The sequence below is a fragment of the Amblyraja radiata genome, chromosome 26 (assembly GCF_010909765.2).
Source record: "Amblyraja radiata isolate CabotCenter1 chromosome 26, sAmbRad1.1.pri, whole genome shotgun sequence".
NCBI lineage: Eukaryota > Metazoa > Chordata > Chondrichthyes > Rajiformes > Rajidae > Amblyraja > Amblyraja radiata.
Genome location: NC_045981.1, coordinates 36,510,089 through 36,523,104, shown reverse-complemented (window position 1 = coordinate 36,523,104; position 13,016 = coordinate 36,510,089). Strand labels below are relative to the sequence as shown.

At 54.0% G+C, this 13,016-nt stretch overlaps 1 protein-coding gene across 1 annotated transcript in view; it reads left to right on the top strand.

Moving 5' to 3' along the window:
* The window catches only part of abcc3 (ATP binding cassette subfamily C member 3), a 123,313-nt gene that overhangs the window by 100,854 nt on the left and 9,443 nt on the right, over positions 1 to 13,016 (top strand). Inside the window, exons 21-23 of the mRNA XM_033044717.1 lie at positions 735 to 888; positions 1,865 to 2,072; positions 2,437 to 2,747. Coding sequence (XP_032900608.1) covers positions 735 to 888; positions 1,865 to 2,072; positions 2,437 to 2,747 — 673 coding nt within the window. The remainder of the gene's footprint in view (positions 1 to 734; positions 889 to 1,864; positions 2,073 to 2,436; positions 2,748 to 13,016) is intronic.

Genomic DNA, 13,016 nt, shown 5'->3' with positions numbered 1-13,016 from the left:
CCTCTGTGAAATATTTTTTCAGCCAAGTACCCCCTAACCAGCTGACCCCCTACATTTTAAAATCTCACGTACCCCCTGGAGTGCCTTCACGTACCCCCAGGGGTACGCGTACCCCCATTTGAGAACCACTGTACTAGACAATGCTTTTGTAGAACGACTCAATTTTAGATTTGACTATTAGCTCTTTCACAGTGAAAAGCTGTTTTTGTTGCTTGCTATCCAGGCAGCGGAAAGACTATACATGATTACAATCGAGCCGTCCACAGTGTACAGATACAGGATAAAGGGAATACGTTTAGAGCAAGGTAAAGTCTGATCAATGATAGTCTGAGGGCCTACAATGAGGTAGATGGGAGGTCAGGACTGCTCTCTAGTGGTGAGAGGATGGTTCAGTTTCTTGATAAACTGTCCCTGATTCTGGAAGTGAGCGTTCCCACACTCCGTGCCTCCACACTGCTGCTGGTGGAGACTTTCCCCAACAACTGTGCCTTTGGTTATGGCTGCAGGTCCCAGTGTGAGGGGTGGTCCCGATCCAGGGTTGGTGTGATGTAGTGTAGCTGGGTGATGCCCGACACTGAGGCCAGGTCAGGTTGATGGTTGCTGCGGGGGGTCTGGGTGGGGGTTGGGTGATGGGGAGAGGTGCTGTCTGATCCCCTGAATGCGTGCCAATGGCCACAGCTGTAACCTGTTACTCAGCCACGCTCTCCCACCATGTGCGCTCGCTGTGCCTACAGACAATTGAGCGTGCTGTCGTCTGACGGAGAAGCGTCGACACGCAAGTCCACCAGGAAGCGGCTGAGTCAGAAGAAGAAGGAGAGCGAGCCTCCCCCCACCAAAGGGGCCAGTCCACAGACGCTGATCCAGGCAGAGACGTCAGAGACGGGCAGGGTGAGTGCGCACTGTCCCAGCCCTCGCAGCTTCCCCTACCGCAGCCTGCAGGCTGGTACAGCAATGAGTCCAGGGGTGAGCGGGTTAGCAGATGATTTCACCCAGAGAGTTGTAAATCAGTGGAATTCAGTGAATTCAGAAGGCAGTGGAGGCCAATTCACTGGATGTTTTCAAGAGAGAGTTAGATAGAGCTCTTAGGGCTAACGGAATCAAGGGATATGGGGAGAAGGCAGGAACGGGGTACTGATTCTGGATGATCAGCCATGATCATATTGAATGGTGGTGCTGGCTCGAAGGGCTGAATGGTCTACTCCTGCACGTATCTTCTAGGTTTCAATGATGAGCGTTTGACAGCCTCTACTAGCTGGAGTGTAGAAGGTTGAGGGGGGTTGAAGGTTGAAACTTCCAGAATAAAGAAAGGCATAGATAGAGTGGATGTGGAAAGGATGTTTCCACTGGTGGGAGAATCTAGGACCATAGCCTTAGAATTAAAGGGCGCTCTTTTTGAAAGGAGGTGAGGAGGAACCTCTTTAGTTACTCTGTGGGCAGGGAGGGGGATTGGAGCAAGCGGGGCGTGTTGGTGTGACACGGGGGCGTGTTGGTGTGACACGGGGGCGTGTTGGCATGACGGTGGCATGACACTGGTGTGTTGGCATGACATGGGGCGTGATGGCATGATGGTGGCGTGATGGCATGACGGTGGCGTGTTGGTGTGACACGGGGGCATGTTGGCATGATGGTGGCATGACACAGGGGCATGTTGGCATGATGGTGGCGTGTTGGTGTGACACGGGGGCATGTTGGCATGACACTGGCATGTTGACATGATGGTGGCGTGACACAGGGGCATGTTGGCATGATGGTGGTGTGATGGCATGACGGGGGCGTGTTGGCGTGACATGGGAGCATGGGCGTGACGTTGGCGTGATGGCATGACGGGGGCGTGTTGTCTGACTGGGCTGGGGTTGTGCCACAGGTGAAGCTGGTGGTGTTCTGGCAGTACCTGAAGGCGGTGGGCCCCTGCACCTCGGTGCTGATCTGCCTGCTCTACTGCTGCCAGAACGCAGCGTCCATCGGTGCCAACTTCTGGCTCAGCGAGTGGACCAACGACGCGGTCAGCAACCAGACACAGCACACCATGAGCCTGCGGGTGGGGGTGTACGCTGCACTCGGCCTCATCCAAGGTAAGACTTTCCCCACCCAGGGCGGGCCGTGGCGGGGGGGGGGGGGGGGGGGGGGGGCGGTGGGGGGTGGAGGTGTACCAGTTGTGATGAGGGTGGGGGTTCCAGGTATGATTTAGGGTGAGGTGGGGGGTGGATTGCCAGGTGGGCTACCAACCATGGAGGGTGGGCTGCCAGGCGTGAAGGATGATCTACCAGGCGTGGGGGGTGGGCTAACAGCCATGGGTTTGGTTGCCGGGTGGGCTACCAGGCATGGGGGTGGGCTACCTGCCGTGGGGTGTGGGCTACCAACTGTGGGGGGTGGGTTACCAGGCCTGGTGCCCGGCCTGTGCTAACCAGTCTGGAACTACATTGTGTCTCCCCACAGGGGTGCTAGTCATGATATCCTCTCTCACTCTGATGCTGGGCGGGTTGGGCGCTGCCCGGCAGCTCCACGCCCGGCTGCTGGACAACAAGTTGCACACCCCACAGGCATTCTATGACACCACCCCCATCGGACGCATCATCAACCGCTTCGGCAAGGACATTAACGTGATTGACGAAGTCATCCCACTGACATTCCAGATGTTCCTCGCTACCTTCTTCATCTCCCTGTCCACCATGATAGTTATCATGGTTAGCACACCATGGTTCATTCTGGTCATTCTGCCACTCGCCTTGCTCTACGTACTTGTCCAGGTACTGACACCACAGGGTCAATCTCAGCAATCCCTTTACCCCCCCCCCCCCCCCCCCCCCCGCACTCTCCTCTCCCCCCCGAACTCTCCTCTACCTCTCCCGCACTCTCCTCTACCTCTCCCGCACCCCCCGCTACCTCCCCCGCACCCCCCTCCCCGCACCCCCCGCTACCTCTCCCGCACCCCCTCTACCCTCCCCCGCACCCCCCTCTACCCTCCCCCGCACCCCCCCGCACTCTCCTCTCCCCCCCCCGCACTCTCCTCTCCCCCCCCCCGCCCTCTCCTCTCCCCCCCTCCGCACCCCCCTCTACCCTCCCCGCACCCCACTCTACCCTCCCCCGCACCCCCCCGCACTCTCCTCTACCCCCCTCCGCACCCCCCTCTACCCCCTCCTGCAACCCCCGCACTCTCCTCTACCTCTCCCGCACCCCCCGCTACCTCTCCCGCACCCCCTTCTACCCTCCCTACACTGGGACACTCCCTGGCCCGTCAGGACATCAGTACAGATACAGTGACACGGCGCTGGGTCAGGGGGGTCACTGTCAGTGGGGATCCAGTTAGTAACGGTGCTGGGGGAGAGAGAGAGAGCTGGGTTAATGTCAGTGGGGATACAGTCGAGACAATGGGATGACTGAGGGTGAGTGGGGACAGTCAGTGGCACAGAGTGTTGTGGGAATGGGTTCACTGAGACACTGTCATGGTGCTGGATGTAGAGAGAGCTGGGTTAACATCAGTGGGGACAGTCAGTGCCACAGGGTGCTGGGGGGGAGGGGGTGCTGTGGGAGCTGCGTTAATTTCAGTGGGGACACTGACACAGGTCACTGAAGGAGGGGGTGAGACTTTCAAGAGAGAGCTAGATAGGGCTCGTGAAGATAGCAGAGTCAGGGGATATGGGCAGAAGGCAGGAACGAGGTACTGATTGTGGATGATCACCCATGATCACATTGAATGTCGGTGCTGGCTCAAAGGGCCGAATGGCCTACTCCTGCACCTATTGTCTATTGACCAGGCTGGTTTTCCTGCGGACCTTGGCTGTCGGTGCCATATCACAGTCTTCACTGTGACCCGTAGATTCCTCGCTAGAGACTGCAGCCAATCCACACTTGTACATCTCCACCGCGCTTCCCCAGATTATTCCACACATCCATGTCCTCATTCACTTTGTCTCCAGGTCTCTAACGCATCACCTCTTGTTCCTCCTCCACTTGCTCACATACGGAGCGGAACTCCAGCCACTGTTCCCGTACTCTGTCTTCCCCACCCACAGTGTGCTCCACCCCCCCACCCACAGTGTGGTCCACCCCCCCACCCACAGTGTGGTCCACCCCCCACCCCCGTGTGCTCCACCCCCCACCCACAGTGGTCCACCCCCCACCCCCGTGTGCTCCACCCCCCACCCACAGTGTGCTCCACCCCCCACCCACAGTGTGCTCCATCCCCCACCCACAGTGTGGTCCACCCACCCACCCATAGACAATAGGTGCAGGAGTAGGCCATTCGGCCCTTCGAGCCAGCATCGCCATTCAATGAGATCATGCCTGATCATCACCAATCAGTACCCCGTTCCTGCCTTCTCCCCATATCCCCTGACTCCGCTTTCTTTAAGAGCCCTATCTAGCTCTCTCTTGAAAGCATCCAAAGAACCAGCCTCAGCCATCCTCTGGGGCAGAGAATTCCACAGACTCACCACTCTCTGTGAGAAAAAGTGTTTCCTCGTCTCCGTTCAAAATGGCTTACCCCTTATTCTGAAACTGTGGCCCCTGGTTCTGGACTCCCCCAACATCGGGAACATGTTTCCTGCCTCTAGTGTGTCCAAACCCTTAATAATCTTATATGTTTCAAGAATCCCTCTCATCCTTCTAAACTCCAGAGTGTACACGCCCAGCCGCTCCATTCTCTCAGCATATAACAGTCCCGTCATCCCGGGAATTAACCTTGTAAACCTTCACTGCACTCCCTCAATAACAAGAATGTCCTTCCTCAAATTAGGGTACCAAAACTGCACACAATACTTCAGGTGTGGTCTCACTTGGGCCCTGTACAACTGCAGAAGGACCTCTTTGCTCCTATACTTGACTCCTCTTGTTATAAAGGCCAACATGCCATTTGCTTTCTTCACCGCCTGCTGTACCTGCAGAGTGGTCCACATTCCACCCACCTATCATTTCTTTCATTCCCTTTAAACATCCGACTCCTTTCTCTTGCTTTATTCCCCTCTAGCCTTGGACAAAGCGTCATCTAGTCCAACCTATCTCCGTCACTCAGCCTCCTGCCGTGTATAGAATGCAAACCCGGCCTACCCAACTCCTCCAACACAGAGCTGCTGCATCCCTGGCAATGTCGTGTTCAACCTGACAGCACCGTCTACATTGCCCATCCGTGGTGTAGAGCACAGGGATGCTTGGACATCTGAAGCCCTCTGCCCCCTCCTGCTCCCCAGGGCCTGAACATTCATTGTGCTAGCCCTAATCTTAGTAAACCTGCCAAAATTAAATGTAATTAAATTCCATCAGCCTTTGCTCTGCCCATTTGACCAGTGGCCAGACACACCCCTGCACTTCTGTAAATCTGTAGATCTGTGGCACTAATCTACACCTTGTAGAGACAAGGATCAGCAGTTCCTGCTGCACATCCTTATATCATCTGTTTATTGATTCTACCTCCCGTATTAGCACCTAGATCAATGTGCACATTGAGCTGCAAGAGCCTCCTGGCTATTTCTCTGCCACATCTGTGTGATTGACTTCTGTATCTCCTGCAGACTACTCCTGCAGAACGCCACTCCCCTAAGCAGTGTGACCGCCCCCTCCCCCCCCCCCCCCCCCCCCCCCCCCTTGTTTCCCAGCTCTACCCACTTTATCACACTGGCCCAGTTTACCCACAGCTCCCTATCCTGAGACAAGTCTTCTGTGGTGATGTCTGTACCACATTTGCTGACTGATTCTTGCAGGTGATCTACTTTCCCAGGGCAGAGTGGTGTTAGTGTGGTAGTTGGGGGAGTGTGGGAGGCTGCATCACCTGGGACCACGTCATGAGGTGACGGGCTTAGTGTCTGAGTGTGTATGAGCTTGCTCCAGCTGTCTCTGTGCTCCGGCTCTGCCCAATGTCTCTGGCCATGTAACGGGCGCAACCTCTACTGCATTGGTGCTGTTGCTGGTGTCTCTGGGGTCAATATTAGCAGCGCGACTGGTGCTAATGTGATTGTACTGCGGGGAAGAGATTCGGCAATCTGCCTGTGGCACGCTGTGGCTAGCTGGCATTGCCTGTATCCAGTGTCCAGTTGCCTCAATCCCCAGCTAGGCTATGGAGTGGTGCCTGGCACACCATGGTCACTCTCTCTGAGTGGGCATGATAAAGACATGTGGGTATTTGGGACCGGTGTATCAGTGAGTGTGATGGGACCAGTGTATCAGTCTAAAGTGGTTTGGGAGTCTAATGTGAGAGAGCACGGGATTAAGGTGAGGGGAAAGATGAAAGGGAACGCGAGCGGGGCAACATTTTGACACAGCAGGTGGTGAGTATATGGAACAAGCTGCCAGGAGGTAGTTGACGCAGGTAGAATTACAATGTTCAATAGACATTTGGATAGGTTCATGGATAGGAAAAGTTGAGTGATGAAGGCCAAATGCAGGCAAATGGGACAGGTGTAGCAAGGTTGGTCACCATGGGACAAAAGATACAGAGTGTAGCTCCCTGTAAGTTCCATCACACACATCCCACGGACAGAGCCCAGCTCCCTCTATGTCCCATCACACAGGCATGGGACGCAGGTGCTGGCATGTCAATGTTGGTGTGCAAGGTGTTGTCGGGTGCTGTGCAGAGCCTGCCACGGTGACTTGGGCAATAACACCCTGTTCTCATCCAACAGGCGCCCTGTCTTACATCGAGTCGCAGCTGCTGTTTGCAGTGTGCTGTGTTCGTGCTTCTAACCTCCTGCATGCTCACCTGCTTAACCAAACGCTCCGCTGCCCTCTGCAGCACTTTGAGCTGACCCCAGTGGGACGAATCCTCAATCGCTTCTCGCAGGACATGGACACCATTGACGAAGGCATCCCCGCCTGTGTGGAGGACTTCTTGCTGTGCTTCTTTGACGTGCTCTCCGCACTGATAGTGCTGGCTTACTCCATCCCACTCAGTCTGCTGCCGTCTGTCCCCATCGCTTGCCTGTACTTTTTCCTCCAGGTATTAGAGTAGTTTGTGAGCACAGGTTCCTCATAAGGCAGCACCTTCGTGCTTCACAGTCACCTTGTGGGATAGTGCATGGGTGAGTCTGTAAACTGAACACAGTGCTGGCAGGGACTGTCCACACACACAGCACACACACACGCACACCACACACACACGCGCACGCACACACACCACACGCACACACCCACCCACACACACGCACGCACACGCGCACACACACGCACCACACACACCACACGCACACACCCACCCACACACGCACGCACGCACACACACCACACGCACGCACACACGCACACACACACACACAGTGCTGGCAGGGACTGTCCACACACACAGCACACACACACACGCACACCACACGCACACCACACACACACGCGCACGCGCACACCCACGCACGCACACGCACGCACACACACGCACACACACACACACACACACCACACGCGCGCACGCACACACACCACACGCGCGCACACGCACACACACACAGTGCTGGCAGGGACTGTCCACACACACACACACGCACACACACAAACGCACACCACACACACACACACACACCACACGCACGCACACACACCACACGCACGCACACACACACACACAGTGCTGGCAGGGACTGTCCACACGCACACACACACGCGCACCCACACACCACACACACACACACCACACGCGCGCGCACACGCTCACACACACCACACACACACGCGCGCACACACCCACACACGCGCACACCCACACGCGCGCACGCACACACGCACACGCACAGTGCTGGGAGAGACCGTCTGTACACGACACACGCACAGTGGTGGGTTTCGGGCGGGGGGGGGGGGTGCCCGGGCTCTAGCCCAATCGGGGCCAGTGTGAGGGGGCAGAGGGTGAGAGCAGGCATGATCCCAGACAGCCGGGCCAGAGGTCCCAGACTCAGGCTGACCGACAAAACCCAGGGCATGTTGCATTTGTGCTCCTGCCAAACCGCTGGTCTTGTAGTGTGGGGGGGGGGGGGGGGGGGGGGCATAATTGCAGTGTGGGGAGGGTGAAAAGACCCAGCAGCTCACAGCTAGTGTGACAATGAGCCAAGCAACTGGACTGATGGACATTTTCTCTCGCTCTCCTCACCCACAGTACTGCCTTTTTCCTCTCTGTCTCTCTCTCTCTCCTTATCTCTCTCTCTCTCTCTCTCTGTCTCTGTCTCTGTCTCTCTCCCTCCCTGTTTCTACCACGTGGCTAAAAGCACGAGACAGTTCCACCCCTCCCCACCCCTCCCCTGCTCATCTGGTGAGGTGTGTGTGTGTGTCACACTGAAGCTGGGAGCAGGTTGGTCTCGGTGCCCGTGGATGTCCCCGCTGGCTAGAGTGGAAATGGGGCGACTGGGATGGGTCAGTTTCCAACCTGCTCATCCGATCTGAAACGTCACCTATCCATGTTCCCCACAGATGCTGCCTGACCCGCTGAGTTACTCCAGCACTCTGTGTCTCCACATCAGATTCTGGAGTAAAAGTGCAGGAGCTGCGGTGGGTGGAAGCATGCGGTGGTGCTGCAGGGGCCAGTGCATGCAGTGTGCCCCCTCCCCCGTAGACGGGACGCTTCCCCGCCGCTCGCTATCTCTCACTGCTCTCCCTCTCGCGCCCACAGGCATCGTCACGATAGTGACCTTCATTCTGAGCCATGGTTACAGCATGCTTAGGGCCTCGCACCTGTTGCACCTGTCCCTGCTCCAGCACCTCCTCCACTGCCCTCTCTCCTTCTTCGAGTCGACCCCCAACGGGAGAATCCTCAACCGCTTTGGTAAAGATATGGATTTGATTGACAGCAGCATCCCTGAGGACATTGACATTTGGCTGCGCTGTGTGTTCTACAACCTGACTGTCCTGGTGGTTTGTTCCATAATCACCCCTGCCTTCCTCCTTGTGACTGCCCCCTTGTTGATCTTCTATTGGCTGCTTCAGGTAACTAGTCAGCTGGGGGCCGTTGACAAACTGGGTCCCACTCGCCACAGAAGCTGGGGGGGGGGGAGGGCAGGCAAAGGCCCAGTGACCACATTCACAGTCCCCACACTAGCCCGTCCTCGCCCACTCCCATGGACGGTGCAGAGAGACCCACCAGAGGATGGAGCCTGCCCTCCGGTTCACCATCTAACTCTGCACCTTCCACCCATATGCTTCACAGTCACTGTTCTGTGGGATATCAGTTTGGTGCTGGCAGAGTGGCCTTTGAAGTGTGCACTACCTGTATCCAGCCATGTACACAGTTTACGTGTAGGTAGGCAAGTGGTGTGTGGGCCATCACTGCAAGGGGCGAGTGCAGAGATTCCCTGCATCATCTGCGCAGAGCCCTGGTGAGGCCACAGCTGGAATACCCTGCACATCTGCCCACCATGCCCATGGATATACTAGCGATAGAATGCAGCTGATTCTCCCAAAGTCTGCCAAGGCCTGCTGGATCTTTCATTTTAACTACTCTTCCCACACTGATCTTTCTGTCCTGAGCTGCCTCCGTTGCCAGAGTGAGGCCACATGTAAACTGGAGGAACAGCCCCTCATATTCCACTTCAGTAGCTCACAACATAACTCAATGGTATGAACATTGAATTCTCCAATTTTAGGAAACCCACTAACCCTTTCCCCTTCCTCGGTTGCCATCCACCTATACACCTCCTTCTGGCTTCACACCCCCACGTCACAGCCTTTTGTCTTCTTCCCGTCTCTGGCCTTTGTCAACCATCTGCCACTCACCCCCTCACCTATATTCACCTCACACGGCAGGCTTTGTCCCACCCACACCTCCCTTCCACCTTTCACCCCTCTAGTACAATCAGTCTGAAGAAAGGTCCCGACCCGAAACGTCGCCTATGCATGTTCTCCAGAGACGCTGCCTGTCCCGCTGAGTTACTCCAGCACTCTGTGTCTTGTTTTGTCACGGTGGTTTGTTGTGGTGGTGGGATTTGTCCTGTGGTTTGACAGGCTGGATTCCACATTCTTCAGTAGAAAAGGTGACCTCAGTAAAATGCAGACTTGGGCATCAGCCTTTGTGCATAATGACGTAAAGGTCCCTCATTGAGCCTTTGGTGGGGGGGTGGGGGTGTTTACCCACTCCAGACTGCTGAGGCTCGGTCATGCAGCAGAAGGGCGCCACGATAGGATTGGGATTGAGGGGTCGAGTGGCCTCCGCCTGTAAGAGAGAATAAGAAAGAGGCAAGAGTAGACATTGGACTCTGGAGAATGATGCAGGACAGTGATAATGGGGAATAAAGAAATGGCAGAGGAGTTGAATAACTTTTTTGCATCAGTCTTTACAGTGGAAGATACCAGCAACGTGCCTGAAATTCAAGAGAGTCGGGGTGGAAGTTAGAGGAGTGGATATTACCAGGGAGAAGGTGAAAGGGCTGATGGTGGATAAGTCACCTGGACCAGGTGGACTGCACCCGAGGGTTCTGACTGAGGTGGCTGTAGAGATTGTGGAGGCATTGATAGTGATATTTCAAGATTCACTAGAGTCAGGAGTGTTTCCAGAAGATGGGAAAATTGCCAATATTACACCGCTGCATAATAAGGGAGCAAGGCAGAATAGTGGGATATAGGCCGGTTAGTCTGACTTTGGTTGTCGGTTAGATTTTAGAGTTCATTATAAAGGATAAAATTACGGTGAAGGGCTTTGTGAAGGTGAGGTCTTGCTTGACAGATTTGCTGGAATTCTTTGAAGATGTAAATAGCAGAACAGACAAAGGAGAGTCAGTAGATGTTGTTTACTTAGATTTTCAGTAAGCCTTTGATCAGGTGCCACACATTAGGCTGCTTAGGAAGATGCTATCCATGTTAGCATCTGCCCACGGTATCAAAGGGAAGATACCAGCGTGGATAGCAGGTTGGCTGGATGGCAGAAGACAAAGTGGCAATAAAGGGGGCTTTTGCTGGTTGGCTGCCAGTGACCAGCGGAGTTCCTTCCACAGGGGTCGATGCTGGGGCAGCTGCTTTTCACGTTGTATATTAATGATTTGGACGAGGGGATTGAAGGCTTTGTGGCAAAGTTTGTGGATGATACGATAAAAGCTGGAAGGGCAGGTAGTGTAGAGAAAGCAGGGACTCTGCAGAAGGACTTGGGCAGGTTGGGAGAGTGGGCAGATGGAATATAGTGCAGCAAAGTGTGGAGTCGTGCATTTTGGTCGTAGGAATAAAGGCGTAAACTATTTTCTAAATGGGGAGAGAATCCAGAAATCGGAGAAGCAAAGACACTAATCTTCTGGATTTTTTTGAGGATGTGACAAGAAAAATGGATGAAGGGGTGCCAGTGGATGTAGTGTATCTAGACTTTCAGAAAGCCTTTGATAAGGTCGCACACGGGAGACTGGTGACTAAAATTAGAGCACATGGTATTGGGGGTAGGGTGTTGACATGGATAGAAAATTGGTTGGCAGACCGGAAGCAAAGAGTAGGAGTGAACGGGTCCTTTTCAGAATGGCAGGCAGTGGCGAGTGGAGTACCGCAAGGCTCGGTGTTGGGGCTGCAACTGTTTTCCATATATATTAATGATTTGGAAGAGGGAATTAGGAGCAACACTAGCACGTTTGCGGATGACACAAAGCTGGGTGGCAGTGTGAACTGTGAAGAGGATGTTAGGAGGTTGCAGGGTGACCTGGACAGGTTGAATGAGTGGGCAGGTGCATGTCAGATGCAGTATAATATAGATAAATGTGAGGTTATCCACTTTGGCGGCAAAAACAAGGGGGAAGATTATTATCTCAATGGGTTTAGGTTAGGTAAGGGGGAGGTACAGCGAGACCTGGGCGTCCTTGTACACCGATCACTGAAAGTTGGCGTGCAGGTACAGCAGGCAATGAAGAAAGCTAATGGCATGTTGGCCTTCATAACAAGAGGATTTCAGTATAGGAGTAAAGAGGTTCTATTGCAGTTGTATAGGGCTCTGGTGAGGCCACATCTGGAGTATTGTGTACAGTTTTGAGGAAGGACATCCTTGTGATTGAGGCAGTGCAGCGTAGGTTCACGAGATTAATCCCTGGGATGGCGGGACTGTCATATGAGGAAAGATTGAAAAGACTAGGCTTGTATTCACTGGAGTTTAGAAGGATGAGGGGGATCTTATAGAAACATATAAAATTATAAAAGGACTGGACAAGCTAGATGCAGGAAAAATGTTCCCAATGTTGGGCGAGTCCAGAACCAGGGGCCACAGTCTTAGAATAAAGGGGAGGGAGGTCATTTAAGACTGAGGTGAGAAAAAACCATTTCACCCAGAGAGTTGTGAATTTATGGAATTCCCTGCCAAAGGGCAGTGGAGGCCAAATCACTGGATGGATTTAAGAGAGAGTTAGATAGAGCTTTAGGGGCTAGTGGGGTCAAGGGATATGGGGAGAAGGCAGGCACGGGCCGAATGGTCTCCTCCTGCACCTATTTTCTATGTTTCTATGAGACTTGGGAGCTGGTGCAGGATTCTCAAAAAGTTAATCTGCAAGTCGAATCGGTAGTAAAGAAAGCAAACTCAATGCTAGCATTTATTTCAAGAGGGCTTGTATACAAACACAGGGATGTAATGCTGAGGCTCTATAAGGCGCTGGTCAGGCCGCATTTGGAATATTGTGAGCAATTCTGGGCACCTTATCTGAGGAAGGATGTGCTGGTTCTAGAGAGGGTCCAGAGGAGGTTTACAAGAATGATCCCAGGAATAAGTAGGTGAGCGGGGCAAAGTATGATGAGCGCTTATCGGCACTGGGCCTGTACTCGCAGGAGTTTAGAAGAATGAGGATGGGACCTGATTGAAACATACAGAATAGTGAAAGGCCTGGATAGAGTGGATGTGGAGAGGATGTTTCCACTGGTGGGAGAGTCTAGGACCAGAGGCCACAGAATTAAAGGACGTTCTTTTGGGAAGGAGATAAGGTGAAATTTCTTTTGTCAGAGGGTGGTGGAATTCATTACCACAGAGCGCTGTGGAGGCCACGTCAGGTATTTTTAAGGTGGAGAGAGATTCTTGATTAGTGCGGGTGTCAGAGGGTATGGGGCAAAGGCAGGAGAATAAGGTTAGGAGGAAGAGATAGATCAGCCATGATTGAATGGCG